General features: G+C 56.7%; 2 protein-coding genes across 2 annotated transcripts in view; both read right to left on the bottom strand.

The window, feature by feature from the left end:
• Positions 1-589: 589 nt before the first annotated feature.
• Positions 590-9,122, bottom strand: LOC144940834 (protein shisa-9-like). The gene is made up of 4 exons (XM_078867294.1): positions 8,048-9,122; positions 4,680-4,822; positions 4,251-4,373; positions 590-3,526 (listed from the first exon to the last, which is right to left on the bottom strand). Exons 1-4 carry the CDS (start codon positions 8,578-8,580, stop codon positions 2,877-2,879), a joined length of 1,449 nt encoding a protein of 482 aa, XP_078723420.1. The 5' UTR covers positions 8,581-9,122; the 3' UTR covers positions 590-2,876.
• Positions 9,123-14,693: 5,571 nt separating this feature from the next.
• The window catches only part of SNX29 (sorting nexin 29), a 65,260-nt gene continuing 52,454 nt past the window's right edge, over positions 14,694-27,499 (bottom strand). The window contains exons 22-23 of the mRNA XM_078867295.1: positions 25,707-25,846; positions 14,694-17,889 (exon numbers count right to left, since the gene is read on the bottom strand). Coding sequence (XP_078723421.1) covers positions 17,775-17,889; positions 25,707-25,846 — 255 coding nt within the window. The 3' untranslated portion in view covers positions 14,694-17,774. The remainder of the gene's footprint in view (positions 17,890-25,706; positions 25,847-27,499) is intronic.

Genomic DNA, 27,499 nt, shown 5'->3' on the forward strand with positions numbered 1-27,499 from the left:
GGAGAACCTGGTCCATGCTTTTGTGTTATCCCGACTCGACTACTGCAACGCCTCACTGGTTGGGATACCGAGCAAAGCACTGAGCAGACTCCAGCTTGTTCAGAATGCAGCTGCTAGATTGCTTACACCACGTACACCATTAACGTGAGTACATTACACCAGTCCTCTTATGCTTTCATTGGCTATCAGTCAAAATTCGAGTGAATTTTAAGATACTGCTATTAACCTGTAAGGCTTTAAAAGGGCTCACCCTGCATTACTTGCCGGAACTAATACATTTATATATTCCATCAAGGTCCTTAAGATCTCCTGTTCTACAACTGCTCAGCACTCCCAGGTCGAGGTTGTGCTCTTTTTGGTGATCGGGCTTTTGTTAGCGTGGTACCCAAGCTATGGAATGCTTTGCCACTTGAAATCAGGAAATCAAAAGTCGGTAGATATATTTAAGTCTGCTTTGAAAACCCATCTCTTTAAAGTGGTCTTCCCTCTTTAGTTTGGTCGTTGCCCTGGTTCTTTTTCTTTCCTGCTTTCCACGCAGTGCACATTGGGATCCTAGGATGTAATGCGCGTTGTGAATTTGAATTAGTATTAATGCCTCGTGTGTCCGTGGAAGAATGCAGCCCGTGGAGTCACCAAAACACCAGAGATTACATTGCACACCGTCTCGCTGCGCTGCCCGGGAAGCGCGTCATGTTTGCCTCGACACCGCTCGCACCTCTGTCCTCTTCATTTCCGGCTCGCCAGAAATTGTTTCTGTAACCCTAATTATGGCAATTACGCCACCCCTAGACCCTGCAGTCGAGGCGAATCGGTCAGCGACAAATTGGCAGCGTTCCCCACGGCCGTGTCGGGCCCAGGGTCCGCTTGCCTCGCCGGGCCTGCTGTTCACACAGACGCACGGCTGGAATGTTTTTAGCGAGTAGTATTAGCTTGGAATGGACAAAAACAACAACATTTTCCATGTAATTTCACTAGTGTATGACTGTAATTATAAATATATGGAAGCGTAGACATCACACGGTCTTACAAAATATCCACTGAAGTCGTGTACACATTACGAGTGCGTTCCATAAAAAGCTTACGTATGTATGTATGATTACACAATCACAGGGCTCATGCACATTTCGAATTGTAGACGAGAGTTATTAATATTAACATTACAACGTCAAGAACTATTGGGTTGTAGTGGTGGGGAATGCAGATGTGCTTACCACCGACACAGGGGCCCACACGGCCCAGGCCCCCACTGCGTGGACGCGGGTAAATTGGGAGGCTTGGGGCGGCACGTATCGTGTTGATCGACAAATAGTATCTGCAACACCTGGGGGGCCGAATATTAAACCAGAGTATGGCGCGTGCGGCGGCCCCCAGCCACCGCACGTGCACAAGCAGCCCTTGTATCAGCGCTGCCGAGGGGGCGCCTGCCTACGGCAAGCGGGGACGGGCGAAGGAGGAGAACTGACACTGTGAGAACGAGCCCAACGATGGGGGCGAGAGTTGCACCGACTCCTCCATGCAGGAGACTTTGGCAGGAGAGGGGAGCGCTACTGGTCACGTTGGGTTTGGAGGGCCCACTGCCCAGGCTGCGGCCTACACCTTGGTTTGCTCCAGCCTGCTCGTGAAGTTCACTCAGCACGGCCTCCTCTTGATTTGAAGTTTAAGATGCACGACACGGTGGTTTGTTGTGGGGGCAGATGGCCCAGTTAGGGCCGAGACTCGAGGATTTCCATGTGGTACAGGAACAGAAAGTGCCGGGATTGGATCCCCAGACCGGTAAATAAATGGATAGCTTCAAATCATAGAAAAACCTCTGGAACCAAATACCGACATATCTCATTGAAAACTAATACACTGACGGAGAAGCCGTAGGAAACTCAGACTAATGAAAACCCCAAAGGAAAATCCAGCGAATTATGGAAAAGGCAAGAAATGTGAGGAAAATCCTAAAATAGTCGGAAAACCCACAGAGTATAAACCCACTGGCACACTCGGCCGCTAACATCGACGAGTGGCTGCTGCGGACACCTGGACTCCACGTCCGAGTCGTTATTGCTAATGTTATTGCAGCGTCCCCATCAAGTGCCACGATTCATTACGTCTAGGGAGAGCGGCCTCCGCTAGAAGCTCCTTCTCACCATTGTCCAAAAAGGACAAGCGGTTGAATTGGACGCACGCGAGCGCGAGCGATGGATATAAAACGATGACGATCTCGGAGAAAGTCACGGTAACATCAACTTTTCTTCTTTGCCACCAAAGACGACGCGTGTGATTCAAATCCAGTGCTGGCTGTGATTGTGGCCTGGGCTAGTTGGGCACGTGCAGCCCTTGCGGGGCCCAGAGATGCATTCTGCACAACGCAGCGCGCGTCCACGACCGACGGTGCGGCCCGCGGACCGGCCTCGTGGGTTCGGCCCGGGGTTGCCACGGTGGCCCCCAGGTGTCTCGTTCCGCCTACCGTTCCCTCGACAAAGATGAACAAGGTCGCGAAGGATGCGCAACACACGTCGCCGCGCACACCCCGCTCATCCGAACCACGACCGCGAACATGTAAACTGTGTACGAATCACGACACACAACCCGGGGACACACGCCGCGCTCCATGGCAATCCACAACCTCTGCTCCGCGCGGGACTCTGCGGGGAGCGACCAGGGCAGCCAGGGTCACTGTGAGGCCGCACACCCTCGCCCGCAGGGACATGGGGCCGGGGCGGTGGGGCCACCAGCAGCACCGTTGCACGCGCCGCTCGCACGCGAACCCGCACAGCACACGCCACGGTGGGAGACTGCAGGGGCCCATCGGCAGGACCGTGGGGCAACTTGCATTCGCCTTCCACGGCAGTCTTGTGATGCAGGACCTCCGACGAGGTCTGCGCCATTCACACCGTCACCTCGGTCTTGCTGAGCGTCGTCTGCGAGGGTCTGAGCGTGCTCTGCTGGCGCTGGTGATGTCGGCCTCTCCCGCTGCCGCTTGTCGGGATCCTGTCGAGGGTACTGTGGTAGCGCAGGGGCCCAGGCCAGGTGTCCTGCTGGGACAGCTGCCCCCGCACCCCGGGGCCCCCAGGACCCTGCTGCTGCTGCTGCCCCCGCGTGTGGTGGTGCTGGAGGGTGTGGTGGTGGTGCTGCTGCTGCTGATGGTGCTGTGGCTGGTGATGCTCGTGCTGGCTCTGGTGTTGGCTCTGCTGGTGCTGCGGCGGCTCGTGGTCGTGTGGGTGGTGGGGGTGCTGCTGCTGGTGCAGCGCCTGGGAGCCTGAGCGCGACACGGAGTCCCCCTCGCCGCGGGGGAGGGAGCGCTCCCTGGCGGGGCTCGCCCACGCGCCGGGGTGCGAGTGCATCTTGGTCATGCGGCTCTTGGCCCCTGCCAGCTCGTCCTCGTCCCCGCGGCCGCCCCCCTTGCCGCTCGCCTCGCTCGCCTGGCGCGACGTGCTCGCTCTGACGGGGCTGGCAGAGCGCAGGGGCAGGGAGGTTGGCGGCCCCGCGTCAGAGGAGAAGTGAATCTTCCCCACGTGATCCAGGAGCCCGGACTTCTCTGCAATAGCACGGACACGGGGGCAGGGTGAGGGGGGCGAGGCCGCTAATGAGAGACACCCAGATGGACCCCAGTCAGCATTGGTGGATTCATCATCCATCCCCACGTTGAAACCGACGAAAATTGCTGTGAAGTGGATTTATATTCAAGAATCAATTTCCAAAATTTCACATTTGAGCATCTCTACCACTCTGTCACGTCCAAATAAAATCTCGACACGAGGTAATTCCTCCCCTCCACAAACCATTTTGGGTGATGTCTACATCCGTGTATTTCATCCAGCGAGTTCCATCTCAAATTCTGTCCAGAATTCGATGGATCTCCCCACCGATCTTATCTCCCGCTCACTCCCATAGCCACTCTCCAACATCACTTCAAACACCAAGTCCATCGTTCTCGCCACCATCGCACCCATCACTTTGTGACTCCCTCCCTAGGCCACCTCCTAGATCCAAAATCTCCTTCAGCCCCACCAGACATCTCTCCACCGCTCTGCTGACCCCCCCATTCTGTCACCTGATTCCAGCTTCAGAGACCCACCAATCCTCCCGTCGAGCAAACATCCCGACACCCGCGCTCCCCAACCGTCTTGTCCTCACCGCCGTGCTGCCATCCACTCAAACCCAGCTCCGTGTTGCTTCCCTGCGCGTTGGGGACGGAGTGCCGGGCCAGCAAAGTGAGACATGGGCACGTGGACCCAAATCTTTGGGAAGGGCATCCTCACCAATTCGTTTTGGAAGGGAGGGATGTCGGCCTCCCTCTGCCTGATTGGCTGCCTCGTAGGTGGGCGGGGCTTCTGAGGCCAGGTGCGGCTGTGAATGAAAGATAGTCTTGACATGGGGCTGATCTAGGAATGAAGAGAGGACGGAGAAAACACAGTGAATCAGTCACGGGGAACACGGTGAATCGGTCACGATAAATACAGTGAATCGGTCACAAGGAACACGAACAGTCAGTCACGGGGAACAGGGCGAATGAGTCACGAGGAATATAGCGTATCAATCATGGGAATCAGCCACGAGGTACGTTGCAAATCAGTCATGGGGAATTAGTCACGTGCATGGTGAATGTGTGCATGGTGAGTGTCCGTGGCGTGGTGAGCATGGTGCGTGGCGTACGTGGTGAGTATGGTGAGTGAGCGTGGTGAGTGTACCCAGGCTGGGCCTCGCTCCGTGCATGAACCCGGCCTCCATGGAGGAGGCCCGGGTGGGCAGCATGGAGGGGAACCCCGGGGTGGAGCCGCTGTCCGTGGGCAGCGCCAGTCCACTCTCTTGGCGTGCAGACACGTCCAGCAGCCTGGGCGAGGGGGCAGGGGAAATAGTGGGGAGCAGGGGAGAGAGAGAGGGGAGAGAGTGAGGGGGCAGGAGAGAGAGAGAGGGGGGGGCAGGAGAGAGAGGGGGCAGGAGAAAGGGGGGGCAGGAGAAAGGGGGGGCAGGAGAGGGGGGGGGCAGGAGAGAGAGGGGGCAGGAGAAAGGGGGGGCAGGAGAGAGGGGGGGCAGGAGAGGGGGGGGGGCAGGCTGACTCCTTTCCTCCAGCTGCGGACGAGGCGCGGATCGGGGAGTGCAATGGGGACGATCACCCCCCCCCCCCCGTCACTCACCATTCACCTCGTCACATCACCCTCGCTCACCCCATCACATTCACCTGCCTCACCCTCACCCCATCACATCTCACTCACCCTGCAGCCCCGGCGCCTCACACGGGGACGGGCTGAGACATTGGGACAATTCCCCAGGTAGCATTACAACATAGGCGCGCGCTGATTGCTGTCCGCATGCACTGCAGTGCACGCACACAGACACGCTGGGCCAAAGAAGCTGCCTGGCCTGTCCGCACATTTATGCCCTCCCTTCTCTATGCATGCGTAACGTGGTGCCCTTTAAAGGAACATACTTCAGGCTGGCCTGCCTACGATCCATCCGGAGTTTAACCAGCCTGGATTATATGAGGAGCGCAAGTATTCTCGAAAGCTCTGGACACATTCCCGTCTGTGAGTTTCTCAGGCAGGCGAGGCTGCGTTGGCTGGGTAATGGAGCACGCCAGCCCAGCCACCGCATGCCCAAGCAGCTGCTGTTTGGCCAGATCAGAGCTCGGCAACCTGCAGCTCCAGAGCCACATGCAGCTCTTTAAAGACTGCTTCGTGACGTTATTCATATTCACTGGGGCTCTTGAAATATTGAGTTCTTACCGAATTGGATTGTTTTTATGCAACGGTTTTACTTAACTCGATTCCTCTGTTTGTCTGGTCAAATCTTGTAATCAACATTTAGTCCACTTCCCGTTGTCCAATCAATTCCACATTTTGCCCACGTGCTCAGATCCGGTGACAATGCATCCTGTATCAAAATCGGCATCAATTAATCAATTAAGTCGCTGCTTTAAAGCAATTTACATTTTGTATGGACACCTTATTATTTATAAATGTATTTGTGTGTAGGTCAAAAACGCCAGCGGTCCCTACACTGTGGAATCGGCTCGCACAAGAAGCAGGCGCCGCGTGTCTCAGGCGCCATTGACGTTCTTCTCGGTCGTGAGTTAAACGAAGTTTTTTAACGGAGCTTATTTTCTTGTTATTTTGGTTGCCGACTAGGCCTCGGCAAGGTAAGGTAAAAGTTAAAAGGTAAAAACAACGAGCCTACCTTTACCCTACCTTTTACCTTACCACAATACAATAACTCTACCCTTACCTTTTACCCTTTAGCAGGTAAGGTAAAAGGTAAAAAGCAACGAGCCTACTTTTTACCCTACCTTTTACCCTTACCCCATACAAATTACCCGATTACAGGGTAATTACTGGGGTACTACGACTTAAACATCCTGCTTTTTTTCTCACATTAACGCAGCTTATTCAATGGTACATTCTTCTGTTATGTAAACTCCTTTGTCAAGGCGCTCTTCTCCCACCCAGCTTAAAATACGCTGCCAAGCTTAGCAGTGTTCATTGGAGCGCTGTCTTTCAGACAGCTCTGTCTTCACCATGAGGACGGCTGCTTGTGTTGTGGCCGAAACGTCGTGAGAATGTTATTGTTTTATTTTTATTATTTCCCTTCTACGTGACTTTACCGAAAGAACCAAGAAGATGAATCCCTGCAGTCACGAAAGCTTTAAATTGAAATTTATACCAAGTTTGCAGTCGATAGCACATTGGGAAGTGGGTTAAAATTTAGTTACAAGATTTGATGATACGACAACAACAGTGAGTGAATAGAAAGCGTGTAAAAAGATTGTTTAAAAATATATTTTTATGATAGAATATAGTATTGTCCTCCGTAAGACATACTGTAAGTATACGAAGTTTGCAGTCGATACCACATTGGGAAGTGGGTTAAATTTGAGTTACAAGATTTGAGGATACGATAACAACACAGACCGAGTGAGTTAAATAAAAGCGTGTAAATTAGGTACATTGCAAAATATCACTGTCCTGGTCACAAAAGCAAAGTTTGTGGGGAATAATAGCCATTTTCTATACTGTTTAGGCATAAGCAATTACGAAATAACACTTACTACCCAGCAACAAAAAATTACATCGTGTTATCTGAACTGGTCCTGGGTGTCCCTTAGGTCGACTCGACCTCAAATGAGGACCTGCTCCGGTGTGTAAACATCGTTAGTGTGGAGACAAAGGCGGTCGGGCGTGGTGCTGGCCACCCACCCCCTCGTGTTCCGTGCCAGACTTCATAGGCGCTGGCTAAAAGCACTACAAGGGAGATTGTTGTCTTTGTGTGTACACGTGTGTGTGTGTACACGTATGTGTGTGTGTACACATGTGTGTGTGTACACGTGTGTGTGTGTGTGTACACGTGTGTGTGTACACGTGTGTGTGTGCGCGCACGTGTGAAGAGAGTGAGTGTAACATGCTACTCCTGGCATCGGAGTCTCGAAGATGAACACGGAGCCTTCATTCATCATCATCATCCTCAACCACAGAATAACAACAACCACAATAACCACAACAACTGCAATCTCCACAATGACAACCGCAACCTCCATAATCACAACAATATACACAATAATAAGCGCAACTACCATACCAAGGAAACAACAACAATAACCACAAACACGAGGCCACTCGGGGTCATTTCAAAATTGAGCCACCTCGGGTCCTCCAAAGCCATAAATAACCCCTACTCACTGCTCTTTGGTTCTTTCGGTAAAGTGACGTAGAAAATAAAATAATATCATAGAATACGACGTTTCGATTGCAACACAAGCAACTATCATCAGGTAAGAATTAACGAGAAAAAACAAACATAAACTTAGAAGCGGAATGCAACAACACAGAGAGCCAGCCAACACAACAGCCAGCACCCCACCTGTGTTGCAATCGAAACGTCGTATTCTATGATATTATTTTATTTTCTACGTCACTTTACCTAAAGAACCAAAGAGTAATTCCTGCAGTCACGAAAGCTTCGAATCTGGTTTGAACCCCAATCCCCACACATAGAAGCCCCGAGCCCTCCACGCAGACACCCAAGCGCCCCCCCGGGCCCCCTCCCGTGTGGTCCCGTCTCCTACCTGCAGTGTCCGCCCGGCTCCCCAGGGGGCTGTGCGGGCAGCAGCCCCCCCGCGGGCTTGTAGAGGCCGACATCGGTGAAGATGCCCGCCAGCAGCATGAAGGCGACGATGCCGCACACCGAGTACACCACCATGTGCGTCTTGTCGCGCGTCGGGCCGAAGGGCCCCACGACGTCTGGGGGCCCCGTGGAGTCGTTGGCGAGGCGCGGGGTCTCGTTCTTGACGCACTGCGTCTGGTTGAGGCGCGCGCTCGGCTCCTTGCAGCAGTAGCGGAACCCGCACGAGCCGCAGCAGATGAAGTAGGGGGGCATGTGGCACACGAACGGGGGGTCGAACTGGCCCATCACGTCGTAGTAGCCGCGGCACTGCTCCGGCGTCTGCTTACGCGGCGGCGACGGCTCCGCCGTGGCCCCGGGGGGCCTCGTGGCCGAAGCGGCGCCCCCGTTGGGTTCCCACGCGCTGGGCCCCCTCGCCGCCGCGACCCCCAAAAGCAGCGGGACGAGGCGGACGAGGAGCCAGCGCGACCCTCGCATGGCGCCACGAACTCCTCTCCCCCACCCTCGATCACCCCCACCCCCCCTCGAGTGGGGGGGCGGGGTGGGGAGAGACCCTGGTCCTGAAAACGCTGACCCTCAGTGACCCCCTCCCTTGTCTCGGTTGTCGTCACGGTCCCCTCCTCGTCCTCCTCCTCCTCGTCGTCTTCCTCCTAACGAACGAACGCGCGAAATCCCAGTTCCTCCGCCCGAACCCTGCTCGGGTCCCCGTCGCAGGGTCCCAAGTTGCTGGGGTCCCCCCCGGATCGTCCCGCTGTGATGAGTGCGACGCCGCGCTCCTTACCTCGCGGCCCTGAGCGGCGCGGGCAGCCGAGACGCGGGTGCCCCCCCCCTCCTCCTCCTCCGGCGCGTGAACTCGAGGAGCGCAGCAGCAGCAGCAGCGCGGAGGCAGCGCGCGCAGAGCGAGCGGCTCCCCGTGGCCACTCGAGGCGCGGGGAGACGGGACGAATCTCGTGGAGATGGAGCTGAGTTTGGAGCGCGACGCAGAGCTGCAAAGCGCAGGAATGAACTGGTGAGATATCGAAAAAATAAACTACGGTTCTGTGGAGGAGTGACCTCGTGAGATACGGAGAAGATAAATTATGATGATGTGAATAAAGGTGTGTCATGGCAAAATCCGGTTATCCTGGGCGTGTGCTCGTCCATAGAAGGATGTATGGAACAAGAATCGAGGGAACAGCGATTCCGTCCACAGAAGCAATTGGGACCAAGGTCGACCCCGTGCTATTTGCCATGCTCGCTCGACCCTTTGCTCGAACCCACGCGTAAAGACGGCACCATCCACGTGGAGATAGAGCCGAGGCGCTCCCCGTGGAGATGGAGCCGAGGCGCTCCCCGTGGAGATGGAGCCGAGATTGCGGCGCGCGCGGGATGAATGGACGCGCGGCTGCTGCGTGCGGCGCTCTCCGCGAGTGGAGCGGAGGTGGGGGCGGCGCCTGCCGAGCGGGGTCCATGATGCTGAATTGGGGGGGAGGACGAGGGGCACCGTAACGCACACACAGCCTGCTGCACGGGCACCGTAACGCGCGCGCACGGAGGGACACTGCTGCACAACAGCCGAGCTTCCGAGCTTGTGTGTGGCTCGGACAGCTGTTGAAGGGGGGCGGCAGTGTCGGATCACAGGCGGAGGGGGCAATCGCGCCCCTGCCCCCCTTCATCTTGAGACCCTAAACATCTGCACTGTATTAATGCTTGTGTACATGTGTACATGTGCGCTGAACTAGTTTCGCACCGTACGTCGCCGACAGTGCTCATCGGAGGTGCGTGGGGAGGACAACAAACTAAACACCAAAAGGTGAATGTGTACATGCTTTTCTTACAAATGTAGGGGCCCTGTCTTTTTAAAGGTTTTACTTTTCTGGACCGCCTCTTGCCGCACCGCAATGGAAGCTGTGGGATCGAGAGGCGGCCCGGGGCGCGTGGCAGCGCTCCTGGAAGACTCGAGCCGGTCTTGAACAGTACCAAGCACCGAGGCCCGAAGGGAGATGCGGCAATCAGCGTGGTTACCACGACCGCCCGCTATGCGATATGGGTCAGAAGCACGCGGTCATTCGCAGAACACGTGGAGCAAAAACTGTAAAGAAGCACGGAGAGAGGAGAGGCGGACGCTTGGAATCACAACGAGAGACAGAAAGAGGAGATTAGAGGACGTCCGTCATGTTCAGTGCGCAAATAAATAAATAAAGCGTCGAGAAGTGTGGGTTGGGCCTGCAGGAAGCGCCATGGCTCGGAAGGGCGATGGTCGAGAATAATAACGGGGCGGCACCCAGGGAATGAAACGCGGCATTCGAGAGGTCATCCACGAGGAAATGGAGCGATCACACCAGATGCGCCTATTACACACACACACTACAAGATCAATACCCATGTATTTTTACTTGGGTGTCTCTGCTCGGATTTGTAATCGCGTCGTTGCTGCACTTTCACGTTATTTATTTTGTCGTGTTGGTGACCCTCAGGTCACTCTTGCAAATGAGACTTGTCTCTCGAGCTCCCACCTTGTTACGCAAATGAAACTTGAAACACGAGATCCCGCGTGGCTCCGAGCAGCGTTAACCACGAGGCCAAGCAACAGCAGCAGCAGCGACCGAATGAAAACATCTTAGCCAGGCGGTGGTTCCTCCACATGCGGCCTGTCGGCCAGCACTGTGGAGGAAACATCAGCGAGGGTTGGTGGATCACCACACGAATGTCACGAAACTCCCTTCCCTGTGGGCGTTGAGGTACCAGAGCCTGGCTCTGCCAGGAGAATGCGGCACGGCAAAGTGTGGACTCCACTCGTTCCATCTGTACAGGGTAGAATGACGCCCACTCGCACGAGGGGATGTTCTCCGGGTGCTCTGGTTTTCTTCCACATCTAAACATCCATTACTTGGCTGTTGACAGCTTCATATATAGAGGACCACAGAGCTTGGCTGCTGCTCGTATCTGTGGTTCCTCATCCTCCTCATTGAGCCTCTGAGTCGTCCTCTCTTTCAGAGTGACGAGCGAACGCTGTGCGGCGGCGGTGCAGCGTTTATAAGTCGACAACATTGTTATTATTCTGAAGCAAACCGCGGGACAGCGATAAAGCAACCCAGGCTCTGATCGCCATGAGACAAAGATCTCTGTATTGTGCTGATAGCGAGCACCCATGGAGGCCGGCACGGCACACCACGCCCTGTGTGCCGTCTTTGTCTCCCGAGTGGCGATGTTTACACGCCGCACCAGGTTCTCATTTGAGCCCGAGTTGACCTGGTGGGGGTTCAGGCCCGGTTCAGAATCGACCTCGGGTCGCCAGGTTCCCAGCGCGCTAACCACTGCGCCACCGCTCCCCACACACGCGCACATCGATGTATGGACGTACACAAGCACACTGCTGCAGGTGTTCACACACACACCACTCGGTCCCGTCCCCAGGCTCTATCGCCACGTCTACCCCGAACCAGTTCCCGTCCAATACAATCGCCGCCCCTAATCACTCCGCCACTCGCGGCATAGCAACTGTGCGCAGTCGCCATGGGAACCGCCTCCTCCTTCAGTGCTGGGTACCACGGAGCCCCGCCCCTACCCCCTCCCCAACAAGCTGGTGGTGATGCTCCTCCGAGATTGCTCACTCCGAGGTTCGACTCGAGTGGTGGTGGGGGGGGGCAAGGTCCAGGGACGAGGCATGCGGGGGGGGGGCACGGCGGTCGAGGCGCTGATTAATGCCTCGTGTGTCTGTGGAACAATGCAGCCCGTGGCGTGGCGCGCGAGCGCAGGCCAAGGTCACCCCCTCCCCTTCCCTCCACCAGCCACCCAGAGAAAGCCTCCTCAGCGACTTGCAGCACCCACACACGCACGACGCACCTCGTTACACAACACCTGGACGGAACACAGCCACACCTGCACCTGAATACCCACAACACATCAGCTACCAGACGCGCACACTCTTATTCACACACATACAAAGATCCCCAGTATAGCCTTACCAAACTGTTGGGGCAAGTGCTGTTCGTGAGCACATATGAAGGCCGGTACAGCACACGACGGAATGGGTGGCCAGCACCACGCCTTTGTCTTTCTCGTGGCGATGTTTTACACACCACACAAATACTCCTCTGAGTCGACCTAAAGGAAGCCCAGGACCGGTTCACATAATTTCCACTATTGGCCGTGAGCGTAAATCGAACTCGGTTCGTCGGGTTCGTAGCGCAGCGTACTAGCCACAACACTACCACTCCCCACGCACACTAGCACACGCACACATGAGGAAACATACGTACACAAATACGTGCACGCACACACACACACACACATCTTGTTTTCACCAAGCTCACTTGACCTTGCTCAATTCAAGAAATGCGTTACACTATTTAGTAGTGTTGTTTATGGCTGGCCGTTTCACGTTTTGGGCTTTGGTTCCATGCTCAGGAGCTGTGTTTAAATAACCGCTGTCAGGGGCTGAATGATCCACTCGCAAACCCATCCTATTACGCGTTCTTTGTCATGGAATTGAAAAAACGGAGCCAAAAAGCGCCGAAGTAATTTTGACGCAAAATGTTCAAATGCCACTTTTGTCTCTTCTTCAATTCAGAATAATTCATCTGAATTCATGACATCGCGTGCAAAGTGGATGAAACTTCCACGGATTTCTTCTGCTCTGGTTTAAAAAAAGACGATCCCCCAGAATCCAGTGCAAGGAAGGAGGCAGTGGGCAACCTCTAGGGGACACGGCCAGAAATACAATAAAAATGAAATAACCGAGATCCCCTGGCTTCAAATCAAATCAACATCGCGTCCCCTAATAAAATGTGCAGCTCCGCAGGCAACGGATGAGCCGCTGTGTTGAGTTGCAAGGGCCTCCCCTCGGGGCTGCGCGTGTTTAACTGTTAAGAGTCATTACTGTGGCCATTTAGAGACCTCCGCACGCACGCACGCACGCGGTGAAACAGGTGCCACTCCAAACCACCAATTACACGAATGTCACGCTCGCAAAGCCCCAGCCTGGCCACTTAATGGCACGTGAACACCAGGAGCGCTGCGCGTGTTTGTCTTGGGGTCTTCTCATCGCGGGTTAGGGTTACAGGTCGGCGTTAGGGGTTCAGGGGTAAGACGGGTTAAGTGCTTGGGCTTATGGCCACCCACTGGTTAAGAAAAACGATGAGGGTTAGAGATTACGGTGTAACGCGTGGACTCGGGTTGAGGCCAGAGATGAAAGTTGTAATGATGCCTGGGTGAGGGGGGTTTGGGGTGGGAGTGATTGTTGGGGTTGCGATACAGGACATGATTCATTCAGGTCTGTCGTGGGATACACAGATAACCCTTCAGGAACAGGTAAAAGCCGATGGAGAGAGGGAGGCTCTCTCAAGGGAGATCGGAGTTTGAGTCATCACAGCTACACAGAACATTCCACAGGGACAGTGGTTGCAGTGAGGATTCTGGAAAAAGGGTTTGGGATCTGATTATCGTTTATGGTTGCAATGATTCTAGATTTGATGTTGAGGACCATTTTAGTTTGTATGTTGAACTTCTTTCGCGCCGAACGTAGCCGCCCGTGCTCATCGAAGATGCAGGGAACGGACAACAAAAATCAGGGCGTGTGGTTGAGATGATGATGCTGAGATCAGGACGTGCGGTCCTCTGATGTAGGCCACCACTGCAGCCGCACCGGTCATCCTCTGCAGGCCAGCAGAGAGGGAGCTGGGCCACTTCTCGTGGAGCCACTGGGGCCACACTCGCCGAGAGGAAGGTGGCGCCACGCCTCCTGGAAACAAAAACTCCTCACTGCGATGCGGCGAGTTCGCGCATGGGGGAGTGTCGGGTACCTTCACACGTGCCCAACGAGTCCGCGTCTCCCACCCCGAAGAGACGTAGAAAATAGAAACACGCTCACTTTAGCGAGGAAGTCACTGCTACACCAGGTGCACAAGCACGTTTTTAGAGACGTTTACCCACACAGATGCTTTGGTTTTGTGGGGCTGATGGGAAGGCCCCATCTCTTCGTAGCACGCTCGAGGTTCGGTAGTTTGCCACTTTCACACACAACCGCCGTTCGCCTCTGGCAGTGACGTCACCATGGAGATTGTGCCAGACTAGGTGCACTAAGAGCCGCCATCCACCACTAAGTGGCGGCGACTTGACCACGGCGCCTGTGCCAGGGCAGGTGCACATTGAGGCTGCATTGTCTCAAAAGGCTCGCTGAAAGGTCATGGGGCAGACCCAGGTGCCATAGGTCGGCTGACTCAGATGACGAGCAGATGCACCAGCTGTGCCTCCGACTGTGCCAACTTGCTGCATTTGAGCTGCCCGGCACTCCGCTCGTCGTTCCGAGCGTCGCTCCTCTGGCCTCCATCCATTATTGTTGGAGGGCGAATGCCTCCAACTGCCAAGTAGCGCCCTTCACGAACCTCCTCCTCACACACACTCGGTCTGTAAAACAAGTGGATAACATACGAACTTAAAAGTCCTCGCAGAAAGGCGCCCGAGTCGGGAACTGCACCTGTACCCAGACCCCCGTTACATCTCACTGTGAGTGTTGCCTCTGCGCCACCACCACCCTGCTGCCGCTTAACATGCGCTTGCCGCTCACGAGGGGCCAGACAAATGTGACAAACGGCACCAACTGCATCTCCTTTTATTAAACAATTTTATTGTCATTATTAATGTGAACACGTAAGACTGCGTACATATTGAATCCTCTGTACACCGCGCCAGATCATTGTCGGGCCCAATCACCACAGCCTGCGCTGTGAGTGAGCAAGCCTTCGTGCCAGCTACCACCACCACCACGAAGAGCCACGTCCGTGGCACAGCCGGCACGGACTGCCCAGCAGGAGGCCAGGCGAATGCCACCCACGTTGGCGACGCACAAAGACACTTGGTCCATGGCACAAAGTTGGCGCTCAGTGTGCCCCGTCAAGACGTGATGCACCTCGTCGTCGTCACCACGTGCACGGATAAACCCAAATACTGAGCTGTAAAAAAAGTGCACTTTCCATTGTGAAACAAAATCATAAACGGAGTTGATATAATCTGCAGTGTTTGATAAAGCAAGTCGCCCGCCGCCCTCGACCAGAGTTGTGGGGCTAAATTATTTCCCGCGATCGCGAAGCAAGGCGACACCCCAGCCGCGGCGTGTCGCCTTCAATCAGTTCTGCTGCCTCGGCTGACATCGGGCGAGCAGCGTTAATTAAGCATCGTGACGGACGCTGCTCAGAGATCTGCAAAAGCTCCAGCTCCCTTGGCGAGTATCGTGACTTGGCGACGGTGCCAACGGCCAAAACGCCCAGGTCTACCCCAGCAGCACTTGCAACATCAGCTGCTCATTTCAGGCCCAGGTGACCTAGAGGAGGGCATCACAGATGACTAGGTCAACTTCACTCATATAATCCAGAGAACGCACGGATATTTCGAAAACGAGTATTCGCTCATCCAGTTCATCTGCTTGAACACGAGAGCAAACGCGAGCGACTGTCCGCCACGTGCCACTGGCCCGTGCGGCACTGCAAAGGTCGGGGCCTCAATTTCCTCCCATGGCCACTTTCCCAGTTTCCCCTCCACCTTGCTGGAGCCCACGCGGGATAATTTGCTCAAGCCTCGTATCCGGAAATCGCACACAGCACAGAGACACAACAGCCCTGTCTCGAGCACGGAGAGCAGAGAGGATGAATTCTGCGGTTCAGCAGCCATGGGAGAAAACCGGAGACTTTGGTACCAACTAAAAATAAAGTAAACCAAGGGCAGCCGTGAGGTTTTGCTGCTGGGCAACGTGTCGAGGAATGAAACAGTCCTGAACGGGTTTGATTTGTCTGCATGCAGTTACAGAAACACGTGCCGACACACACACACACCACGCACATCACATACACTCCCATAGCGGACAAGCACACCGCCTGCACGTGACTCGCACGAGCTCATGCCGAGAGGTGCACTCACTCCAGCCTTGCTGGCTCACTCAGCCCGTCTCGTGAACAGTGACATCTCACGCGCTCTGTCCATTCTCAACAATTACCGCGCGGCCAAAGGCAGCCAAGCGAGCGGGGGGGGGGGGTCAGACGGACGCCGCACCCAGGAGCCACCGAGCACCGCAGCTCCAGCCCGCTCGGTGCTCGCGGGGTTAAGTGCTTCAACAAAGACGCTCGAAAACGTCCGAGGGCCGGGCTGCCACGGAGAATGCCGCTCGCAACTGAGACGGACAAACTTCAGACAAAACATCACCGGGAGGTCTCAAACGGATCCCCGCCCCCCAAACAAGCAATTCGATGAATTCCCACAATTCCATTCTCGATTCTTGTTTTTACAGTTTTGTTCGATCCACTATCGTTAATTATGTAAACAGCGTATAATCTTAATAAATCGTGATTATAAATTCCCGCATGCGCAAGGCAAAGGACACGTTACTGTGAGTTAAGATTCCATTGAAATCGAGATAAATCATGTATTACTTTGTCTTATAATTTAAAAAAGTCAACAACAAATCTATCGAGCCATCGAGATGCGGCCATCGCTGCCGCTACTCTATCCCACAGCCATCCCAGCTCCCTGCTGCGCTGTCGGTCTGTGCCGTGCCACCCTCGCCAGCTCTCCAGCCAGCCGTGCCGTGCTGCACAGCGAATGAAAAATACCGACGGCCAGCCGACAGCAAGATAACCAACCCGTGTGCGGTGGGGGATAAGACATTTCATAATTCAGCACCGATGGAAACACGAAGGCAGCGGCAGCATTAGTCTGGGAACAACCCCTCTGGGGAGCTTAAGGAAATTAGGTTTTAATTGGCCGCTAAACGTTACAATCTGCTACTGCTGCCGATGCCACCGCAGAGGTTGGGTGCAGGCGCCGGACCGCGCGACCCATGCCGAGGTGGCAGTGGCGCCCAACAGCTGAGGAGTCGGGGAACGCCCCGGTAAATATATATCGTGGAAGTTTGTGAGCGGCAGGGTGGCAGCCCAGTGTTAGCGCTCGTGCCTCGCAGGTATAAGGGCCTGGGTTCCATTCCCGACTTGAGCACCAATCTGATTGGAGTTCGTATGTTCTCTCCCGATTTTGCGTGGGTTCCCTCTGGGTTATCTGGTTTCCTCCTTCCACAGCTAAACACACACAATGTAAAGTATTCGTCAAATCATTCCAATTCTGCAAAAAAATACCTGAAAATTACTCAATTAGAAACACACAGCAGGAACAGCGACGGTCGCCGCGCGGTCGCCGGCCCCTTTGATTTAAAATGTCGCGCTCCGGCCGAAGTCTCCGTTGGCCTGGCTCGGAGGTCGCGAACCCCGGTGACCCACGCCACCAGGCCACGCGGTGTGGGACGGCGCGAGCACGAGGCACGCGGACACGACGCCGTCCCGCTACCTCACGCGCGCGCTTCTACAAACGCCCACGCTCGTGAGAGAGCGACTGCCCTCCCGTCGGGTCCTCCGCGGCATTGCCGGTGCGAGGGGGAGGGGGGCAGCGCGTCCCCGCGCCTCGTCCGCCGGTACACCACTTTGCCGACGGGACCCCCGGCACACAGCGAATCTCGGTAGGTGCCGGCGGTGCCTCGGCCTCATGGTGAACGCGGGGACGGTGCCGGTGGGGTCTGCGTGAATAGTTTCAGAGAGTTCGCAAGCAGGGCTCCTCCTCCAGCTACACTCCTCTCTGACCATGCACGGTGGCCTTGCCCTCGTCCCACACCATCCCCCCCTACCCCCGCCATGCAGGGTGCAGGCAGGGGGTCAGAGGTCGCCGCTTTGGGGCTCTGGGTTGCGCTGGGTGTTGTGCTGCCGACTGGGCTGGGCCGGGCCCCGGAGGCGAGAGCGCCCTGTCCGTTTCTCGCTCGGCTCCGCGTCCCTGGGCACAAACAACAACAGCAACGACGACATCAACGACGATGATGACGAGAGCAGTGTCCTGCACGTGGCTCTGCTCCGCGCGGCGTTGTGGCCGCTCCCCTGGCTCGCACCGCCGTGTCGCAGGGTTTGTTTGTCACATGGAGTAAAAATTAAACCGCTGGGGTTAAGTGAGCAATAAGAACATTTCGAAACAATGAAGCTATTATTCTCACAGGCAGCAAGAGAGGAAATTATGCGAAATTATGCGAAATTAATGCGTTAAACGTTAAATCGAGCAGCCTCAGAGGAAAATCAGACACTCAGATTACACAGCTGAGCTTCCTGCGTCCGGGCTCCATGAGCAGTGCTCACCTCGACGCCGCTCGCAACAACATCATCGTCGGGCTGCCTTACCAAGGCGCCCGTGTGATTACGTACACCACCACCACCGCCACTCCCCACCAACCGTGCGCCGCCGCCACCGCCCCTCCCCACCAACCGTGCGCCGCCGCCACCACCACCACCGGCCTGTGTCAATTTCACAGCCCACGTCACTATGGTACGACGGTGGCAGGCGGAACGATGCGGCGCATTACACCGAGCCCCGCCTTCGCTAACGGTCAGCTGAGCGGGACCGGGACGCCGAGCGGGGGCCCGGCGTCACGTTGAACGGGGGAAACACCGACCCTCCGCTTGTCGGGTGACGTCGTCCGCGAATCGGCCGACGCTGACCGTGGTGCGGACGGTTCTGCGGTCGGGTCGACCGCGCTGGTGCGCTCTGCTGCCCAGCGGCGGAGTGAGCGTACCCTGCGTGGCGGAGTCCACATGACGTCCGGAAGAGATCGACGCGGCGCCGTTGAACCAATGCTGCGGAAGCATTGCGGCCGTCCCGAGCGGACCGCGGTCACAAGGCATCTGCTCTGCCAGCATGTACCTGCTGCCAGCATGTACCTGCTGCCAGCATGTACCTGCTGCCAGCATGTACCTGCTGCCAGCATGTACCTGCTGCCAGCATGTACCTGCTGCCAGCATGTACCTGCTGCCAGCATGTACCTGCTGCCAGCATGTACCTGCTGCCAGCATGTACCTGCTGCCAGCATATACCTGCTGCCAGCAGACTCGTCCCTTATACCTGCCGCTAGTACTCAAATCACATATCCGCTGCCAGTAGTCTGGCATGTCTGCTGCCAGTATTTGAACGCACGACTGCGAGCAGTATCAACAGCTGCTAAGACGATGAGGCTGCAAGTAGCTGCCACGAGAGACAAGTCGTACAGAGCTGTAAGATGAGCTAGTGAGCAGCTTAGACTCTTCACTCAGGGTCATGAGAACCACGGGCGATGGTGTCGGCCACAGCAGAGCGAAAGCGCCAGCGAGGTTGGGGCCGTCTCGGCTGGGCCCAGGAGATGAGCTGTGTCCGCCGTGGCGAGCAGACAACGCCGCCTCGCTCAGGAGGAGCCGTGCACAGCTCACGTGGATTTAAGTTGCGTTACTAGCCGTGGGGAGGGGGTTCGTGCCCCCCACAAACGGTCGTCATCGGTCACATGTTAAGTTGGTGCGATGGACACGCGACGAACGAACATCTTCGTAATTCAGTTTGCGGAGGAAAGGAACGCTTCATTTAGAGAAAGTGGCAGCCGTGTCCTTGGAATGGAGGCCACACGAATGTCACGCGTGCACCAGCAGGATCAGCGTCGGTCCTCTCCGATAACGTCAATTAGCGGAGAATACATTAACATTTCACCGGGGGTTGTATTGGATTCGGTATTGATGCGAGGGTTCTATTGTGCGTTGGCCTCGCAGTTCAGCTCCGTGTGACCACGTTTCTTCCTCCTCCTCATCCTCCACACCTCCCCCTCTCCCCCCTCCCTGCCCGATCGGCACGTTCGATCAAAAGGCGTCGCCCGCGCGTTAACCGAATGCATGACAATAACCGGAATTGCAAAATGTAACAGAGTCTTTCTGCGCATCGCGCCGCACGATCCGCTATACAGCGGCTGCGCATTGCTAAGCGGCGACTTATTCTCTCCGCTCTCGTAAGGGAACGAGAGAGGGGCTCCGCGGAGGCTCCGAACGTGGGAAGCAGCGTCGCTTCCATTCAAATCTGAAAGTCAAATGTGAAGAGGGAGCCGGCCGTTAACCCAGCAGCGTCATCCGCCTCCCAACCGAGGAGAGAGCACGGGGATAGCTGCCTCTGCCTTCCGAGGGATGGAGGACGCCAGCACAGATCCTGGCATAGACCTTGACACCAACACGGACCCCATCGCCAGCACAGACCCCTCGGCCGGCATGAGACGCCGGCCAACCCAGGTGTGGCGCCATCAAGGCTCAATCATTAGATGTGAACGATTAGTGTGGAGTTTGCCCGGGGGCCTCTCTATTAAATAAACGACGCGGACGCCTGGGCGCGAACGTAAGGGTTAAATCTCCCGCTCACCGCATGGAGCCAATTCCCTCGGCCACAGCCGCCGGCACCAAACACTCTCCGACAATTTTAGAAAATTAATTCTGGACGAGCGTTTTCCGATAGTGTTTCCAGGGCTCCTGGGAGCCCGGACTATCCCATCACTGATGTAGGTCGCGGAACCAGCTGCAACGGCAAGAGCAGCAGCAATAGCAACAACACAGCAGCAGCAACGCAGCAACACAGCATCAGCACAGCAACAGCAGCAGCAATACAACAGCAACACAGAGTGCAACAGCAGTAAAAAAGTATAACAGCAGCTGTGCGATATTGATGGCAGCAAGGCTGTATCTCGCTCTCACCATTGGTCGGGCCAAGGTGAAGCACACGTGTGGGTGGGAGGGTCACCAAGGCCCGAGAGGCCTCACCTGGGCCCTCTGATGGGAGGGGTCAAGTTGGCGGTATGTGGAAAGGAACAGGAAGGAGGGCCCCTCCCCCCCCCCCATTGTGTTCCACTCAATGTTCCTCTCAATTTCTCAATCATCTTCACCATCTCTCCCGAGCTCCTTCTATTCTCACTCCTCGCTTGCCACCTCCGTCAAACAATCTCAGATACTGATCCTCCACCAATGTGGCGGGCTGCCCGGGTAGAAATTGAGGGTGACCTCCCATGCCCCGTGGAAGCAGCCAAACGTAACCTCAGCAGCACACGCGGCTTGCCGCCCCCCTGCCGGAGGACACGAGCGGACGGTTCCCCATGGCGACGCGGCCCAGCTCGGAGAGTCGGCCAGAAACGATCCCGAATTCGTCCTGTACTGACTGACACCCCGAGTCGCCCAGCTGAGTGGGGTGGGAGGGGGCGCCCGGCCGTTCGGGTAAATGAAGGCAAAGGCTCACTCCAATCACGATGCCGCCTGTACGCTCTGAGGGGTTTACATAATAAAGAGCGGTGACTGTGGGACGTGCGCTGAGACTCCACGCTCCGCTGGCGTGGCCAGTGGGCACATTACAGTGGCAGACAATTGGTCTCTAATGGGCCATTTTCTTCACATGAACACCTTCCCTACGCAACTACTGGCGACTACCGGCGATTACCGGTGGCTACCGGCAACTTCACTGGCAGTCGTGAACTTCACTCAATGATTCCTCCACCCACGGCGATCGCTCGGGTCTACCAGACACTCACTGTTTTGTCTCACCCATACGGTGTTCAACCACCAGACTGCAAGACGCAACAACACACTCACCCACTCACCTACCCACCCACCCACTCACCACACTGCAGGTCAAAACCCTTCTCACTCTGTTTCTTTCCTCGCACTGCTCCGCTGTGGAATTCCCTCCCATCATCGTCTAATAACAATAATGACCTTGCTCAATAAAAAAAATGCATTAACTCTCAATTTACCAAATATTTGATAGCGCTGTTTGTCACTGGTCGTTTGACATCCTGGGCCTCAGGGCTTGCGCTTACTAAACTGTGTTAAAATCTCCAGACACCAAAACAAGATTTGCTCATCACCCGTGGTGCTCAAGCGATTGTGAGTGGTGCTACTGGCTAAATCGCGGTGGCCTGGGCACACCAAGGGGCGTAATGCGAGCTGTTAGGGTGACCGCCCGTGTAGCGGTGTACGCACACATTTTAACACTTTCACAGAGTTTTTTACATCTAAGAACCACGGTTGGGTGGCCTCCTGCTGCTTCCATTTATTAAAATAAGATACAATGAAAATTGAAACAAATAAGAGAGAGCCACCAGGCGTGATATTGCAGTGGCGGAATGGCCGTTACATAGCGGCGCGTGCCGTGGGCCTGGAGCCGGCGCTACGTCGCGGCCGTTCCCCGCATTGTCACCATGGGGGGGTTCTCACAGTGCGCAAATTGACAGTCGCAGCTCCGCTCACGATAAAGACGCTAAATTTGCTTTGTGACTTAATTCGGCTAGATATCTGCTCTGACAAATTAAACCGTGGGACCCCCTAGAGACGCGATTAATCATTGCCATTATTGAGGAGCGTTGATCGTTTCGTTATCTGCGTGTGTGCGTCGCTGCCAAACCGGTGACCACTCAATCATCTTGCGTCGTCTTCCAAGTCGACTGTCAAGCTACGAGCAGCGTGGCTCTCCCATCGCAGGGCACGTGGCAACGTGTGGGCCCTCGAGTGCGTGGACCAGAGGTCACATGAAGAGATCTCAGATGTGACTCTGTGATATCCGTTCCGTGGGCCTCCTCCAAAAGAAGGGTTGCCACTGCTCCATGAGAGATCCAAAAGAATTCTCCGTCTGAAGAGGACCTGACGCCGATACCGCCGTTGCGGTGAGGTGAAGAAGAAACAGGGAAACGTCAACACGAGCATGTCTTGTACTCCGGTGCCGCGTAACCTGTCTGCCGCGGCAAAGCCCCAGGTGTGCCGCAGTGATTTTGTAATTATCGGGAAGAACCTCACAGTTCACGAGTCGAGCCAAAAAAAATCTTCGTATCGGTCAATGGCCGATCCAGTCCCCACCCACCACTGGATTGCGTGCTAAAGCATTGCACCGCCATGGCACCAGCAGCATCCTGAATCTCAATCATTAAATAAAGAAACCGCAAGAAAAAACAAAGATGGTGATTTTTTTTGGTTCAGCGTGCCACAAAGATCGAGCAAGTTCGATAGTGTGTGTGGTTTCACCATGAAGTGAAAGTGGTTGAAAGTGGTTGAGAGGCACCACCTCCTTCGTATCCGCCTGTTTAACATCAGCACGGCCCAAAACAAAGCCAGGCATTATTGCTATTGATGATGCCGTTACGACCGTTACAGCCACAGCCATTATCAATCACGCAGGCCTTCTGTCACCCGCACCGGACAGCGCCACTGCTACTCACTGTAGCTCACTTTACAGCTGCCACTTTTTGTCCTGCATCTACACCTCACCACACACACCGCCACCTCACCACACGTCACCACCTCCTCACCACACACACCACCACCACTACGTGACAAAAGCACTCCTGTAACCTGTCGGAAAGAATATCTCCCCTGTTGTTGTGTTCGCTGATTTTATGCGCGTGGACTCGGATTCGTCTAGAAGATCACGCGGAATTATTATCATATTCGTGATGTGCCTTTGTTTGTGCCCCTGTGGAGCGAGCGTAGCTCATAACATACACAGGAACAAACCAGAGGAGAGCGGGAAGAGGGGAGCGGGGAGAGGGGAGAGGGGAGAGGGGAGAGGGGAGAGGGGAGAGGGGAGCGGGGAGAGGGGAGAGGGGAGAGGGGAGAGGGGAGCGGGAAGAGGGGAGCGGGGAGAGGGGAGAGGGGAGCGGGAAGAGGAGAAGCGGTGAGAGGGGAGCGGGGAGAGGGGAGAGGGGAGCGGGGAGAGGGGAGAGGGGAGAGGGGAGCGGGGAGCGGGGAGAGGGGAGAGGGGAGCGGGGAGAGGGGAGAGGGGAGAGGGGAGCGGGGAGAGGGGAGCGGGGAGAGGGGAGAGGGGAGCGGGGAGAGGGGAGAGGGGAACGGGGAGAGGGGAGCGGGGAGAGGGGAGAGGGGAGCGGGGAGAGGGGAGAGGGGAGCGGGGAGAGGGGAGAGGGGAGCGGGGAGAAGGGAGAGGGGAGCGGGGAGAGGGGAGAGGGGAGCGGGGAGAGGGGAGAGGGGAGCGGGGAGAGGGGAGCGGGGAGAGGGGAGCGGGGAGAGGGGAGAGGGGAGCGGGGAGAGGGGAGCGGGGAGAGGGGAGAGGGGAGCGGGGAGAGGGGAGAGGGGAGCGGGGAGAGGGGAGAGGGGAGCGGGGAGAGGGGAGAGGGGAGCGGGGAGAGGGGAGAGGGGAGCGGGGAGAGGGGAGAGGGGAGCGGGGAGAGGGGAGAGGGGAGAGGGGAGCGGGGAGAGGGGAGAGGGGAGAGGGGAGAGGGGAGCGGGGAGAGGGGAGAGGGGAGCGGGGAGAGGGGAGAGGGGAGAGGGGAGAGGGGGGCGGGGAGAGGGGAGCGGGGAGAGGGGAGAGGGGAGCGGGGAGAGGGGAGAGGGGAGCGGGGAGAGGGGAGAGGGGAGCGGGGAGAGGGGAGAGGGGAGCGGGGAGAGGGGAGAGGGGAGCGGGGAGAGGGGAGAGGGGAGCGGGGAGAGGGGAGAGGGGAGAGGGGAGCGGGGAAAGGGGAGAGGGGAGAGGGGAGAGAGGAGATGGGAGAGGGGAGCGGGGAGAGAGGAGCGGGGAGAGAGGAGAGGGGAGCGGGGAGAGGGGAAAGGGGAAAGGGGAGAGGGGAGAGGGGAGCGGGGAGAGGGGAGAGGGGAGAGGGGAGAGGGGAGAGAGGAGAGGGGAGAGGGGAGAGGGGAGCGGGGAGAGGGGAGAGGGGAGCGGGGAGAGGGGAGAGGGGAGCGGGGAGAGGGGAGAGGGGAGAGGGGAGAGGGGAGCGGGGAGAGGGGAGCGGGGAGAGGGGAGAGGGGAGCGGGGAGAGGGGAGAGGGGAGAGGGGAGAGGGGAGCGGGGAGAGGGGAGAGGGGAGCGGGGAGAGGGGAGAGGGGAGCGGGGAGAGGGGAGAGGGGAGCGGGGAGAGGGGAGAGGGGAGCGGGGAGAGGGGAGAGGGGAGAGGGGAGCGGGGAGAGGGGAGAGGGGAGAGGGGAGAGAGGAGATGGGAGAGGGGAGCGGGGAGAGAGGAGCGGGGAGAGAGGAGAGGGGAGCGGGGAGAGGGGAAAGGGGAAAGGGGAGAGGGGAGAGGGGAGCGGGGAGAGGGGAGAAGGGAGAGGGGAGCGGGGAGAGGGGAGAGGGGAGAGGGGAGAGGGGAGAGAGGAGAGGGGAGAGGGGAGAGGGGAGAGGGGAGCGGGGAGAGAGGAGCGGGGAGAGGGGAGCGGGGAGAGAAGAGCGGGGAGAGATGAGAGGGGAGCGGGGAGAGGGGTGAGGGGAGCGGGGGGAGAGGGGAGTGGGGAGAAGGGAGAGGGGAGAGGGAAGCCGAAAAGCGGGGAGAGGGGAGCGGGGAGAGGGGAGAGGGGAGAGGGGAGCGTGCTCCGCCTGCCAATGAGCCCCGCGCCACCGCTGCGCCTTGTTATCGGCGGTGCTCGCTTGCATACAAATGCACAGCGCGAAAGTGAAATCCGTGGAAGCCATCAGTGGCTAGGGCCATCTCGAGACAAACATCACAGGGCAGCCGGCGTACACTCGCCGCTGAATATTATTTCCGGTGGCGACGTGGGGCAGAGTGTAGTGCGTGTGCCGGGCGCGTGCATGCGTGTGCGTTCCCGTGAGTCTGTGTTGTGGGAAGGGGAAGTGTCGTGGCTTATCTGGCGAACCAGAGTTTGATTCCCGCTCAAGGCAAACATTCATGATGAATATCTGAACTGGACCTGATCCTCCCCTCAGTCGATTCAACTTTAAAAGAGTGGTGCGTAACCATCAGCACTGGGGAGGGAAATGTGTCTGGGTGTGGTGCTGGCCACACCACTCGAACTTAGAGGTTCCCCGTGCCAGACTCACAGGAAGAAGGGGTGCAGGCCGGTGAGCGTGCTCTTGCTGGGCTCAGCGGTGAAGTTGCTGTTGGCCTGCACCACCTTGTTGACCACCAGGCGCAGGTAGTCCTGCAGCTGCCTCCTGCGGCCCTCCACGAAGCGCGAGTCCTGTAGCCAGCGCCAGCGACACAGAGGCAGCACCAGCGCACGCGGTCTCAGAGACACGGGGGGTGCACAGAGTCACGGCGGTTTCCTGCTGCGCAAGTGCCCCGCACAGCCAGTGTTGCTGGCAAGTGGCCAGCAACAATCAGCTATTAAAATGATAACGGATGAGAGTTGACACATTTCTTGAACTGAGCAAGTTTATTGTAAGAGCTTTAAAAAAAAGAGACGATGGGAGGGCATTTCGAAGTGGAGCAGAGCAAGGAAAGAAGCAGAGAGAGAAGTGAGGTGACCTGCGGTGTTGTGAGTGGGTCGCAGGGGGAATGAGTGGGAGAGTGGCTGCGTGCAATCGAGCGAGGCTACAAGGGCACGGAAAAAAGAGTCTCTCCACAGGACATCCACTGTTGATGTTCCCCAAAAAGTGGCACTTGACCCCGGAGGTATGGATGATGAGCCGAGTCAACCCCTCCCCCCGACATCCAGGATGTGAACTCGGGACCTGCTCCCTCCACCACTGAGCCGCCCTGCCATCCTGGCGCTTTGTGGAATTTCCTTGAGCCAGGCTCGTAGCTGGAGTTTTTCACCGCTCCATTTGTAATGTCTCCCTTCGATTCCCGCGCGGCCGTGTCTGTACCGTTGGCTTAATCACAACATCGGCACGTTACGAGCACCTCATCTCAAACGACCAATAGCCTCGTGCGTGGTTCACTGCATCTGTCATAAGAATCGAGTTTAACTGAGAAATCGATGCCACAGATTCACACCGAAACAGCAGTGGAGCGGACCTGGTAAGGCCCCATGACCACGACGACTCCACTCTGACCATCACAGCACAACAACGGCCGCACCCCCCTCCTCCCACGGTGTCACCGCATTGCGAGCCCAAACTACCGTGACCTCCGCGAGCAAGCACACTCTCACTGCTAATTAATCTCCATCGCGTGACATAAGCCACAGCCCTGCCAAAGTCTCTCTTTCAAGCAGTAAACACGGCATCTAATGCCTCCATGGGGGCGGCAAGGAGATCAAGGCTTTCCGAGGGGGGCAGCAGCTCCCAGCGAGGAACAACACAGCCCTGAGGTGGTAGAGCCACACGCACACACTCACACGCGTGCAATCACACACGTGCAAAATCACACACGCATGCACACACGCACACTCACACGTGCACAATCACACACACGTGCACAATCACACACACGTGCACTCACGCTCACGTAGACTCACACATGCGTGAACTCACGCACACACGCACACGCATGCACTCACGCGTACGGAATGTTCTCACGCACACACGCGCACGTGCGTGCTCATGCACGCAAAGACAAAGATCTCCCCCGTATAGCCTTAACAAACTGTTGGGGCAAGTGCTGTAAGTGAGCACCTATGAAGGCCGGCACAGCACGGCATGCGAAGGGATGGGTGGTGCTGTTTACACACCACACTAGGTACTCATTAAGGCTGTGTCGACCTAGGGGAGGCCCATGACCGGTTCAGATATTTGTCACCGATGGTGGCCATGGCCGGGAATCGAATTCGGGTTACCGGATTCATATTGCTACGCGCTCACCGCTGCACCAGCGTTCCCCACATACAGGCGTTCATGCACGTTACACACACACGCACGCGCGTGCGTGCGCGGGGCGCTGGGCCTGGCTG

The sequence above is a fragment of the Lampetra fluviatilis genome, chromosome 23, assembly GCF_964198595.1.
Source record: "Lampetra fluviatilis chromosome 23, kcLamFluv1.1, whole genome shotgun sequence".
NCBI classification, from domain to species: Eukaryota; Metazoa; Chordata; class Hyperoartia; order Petromyzontiformes; family Petromyzontidae; genus Lampetra; species Lampetra fluviatilis.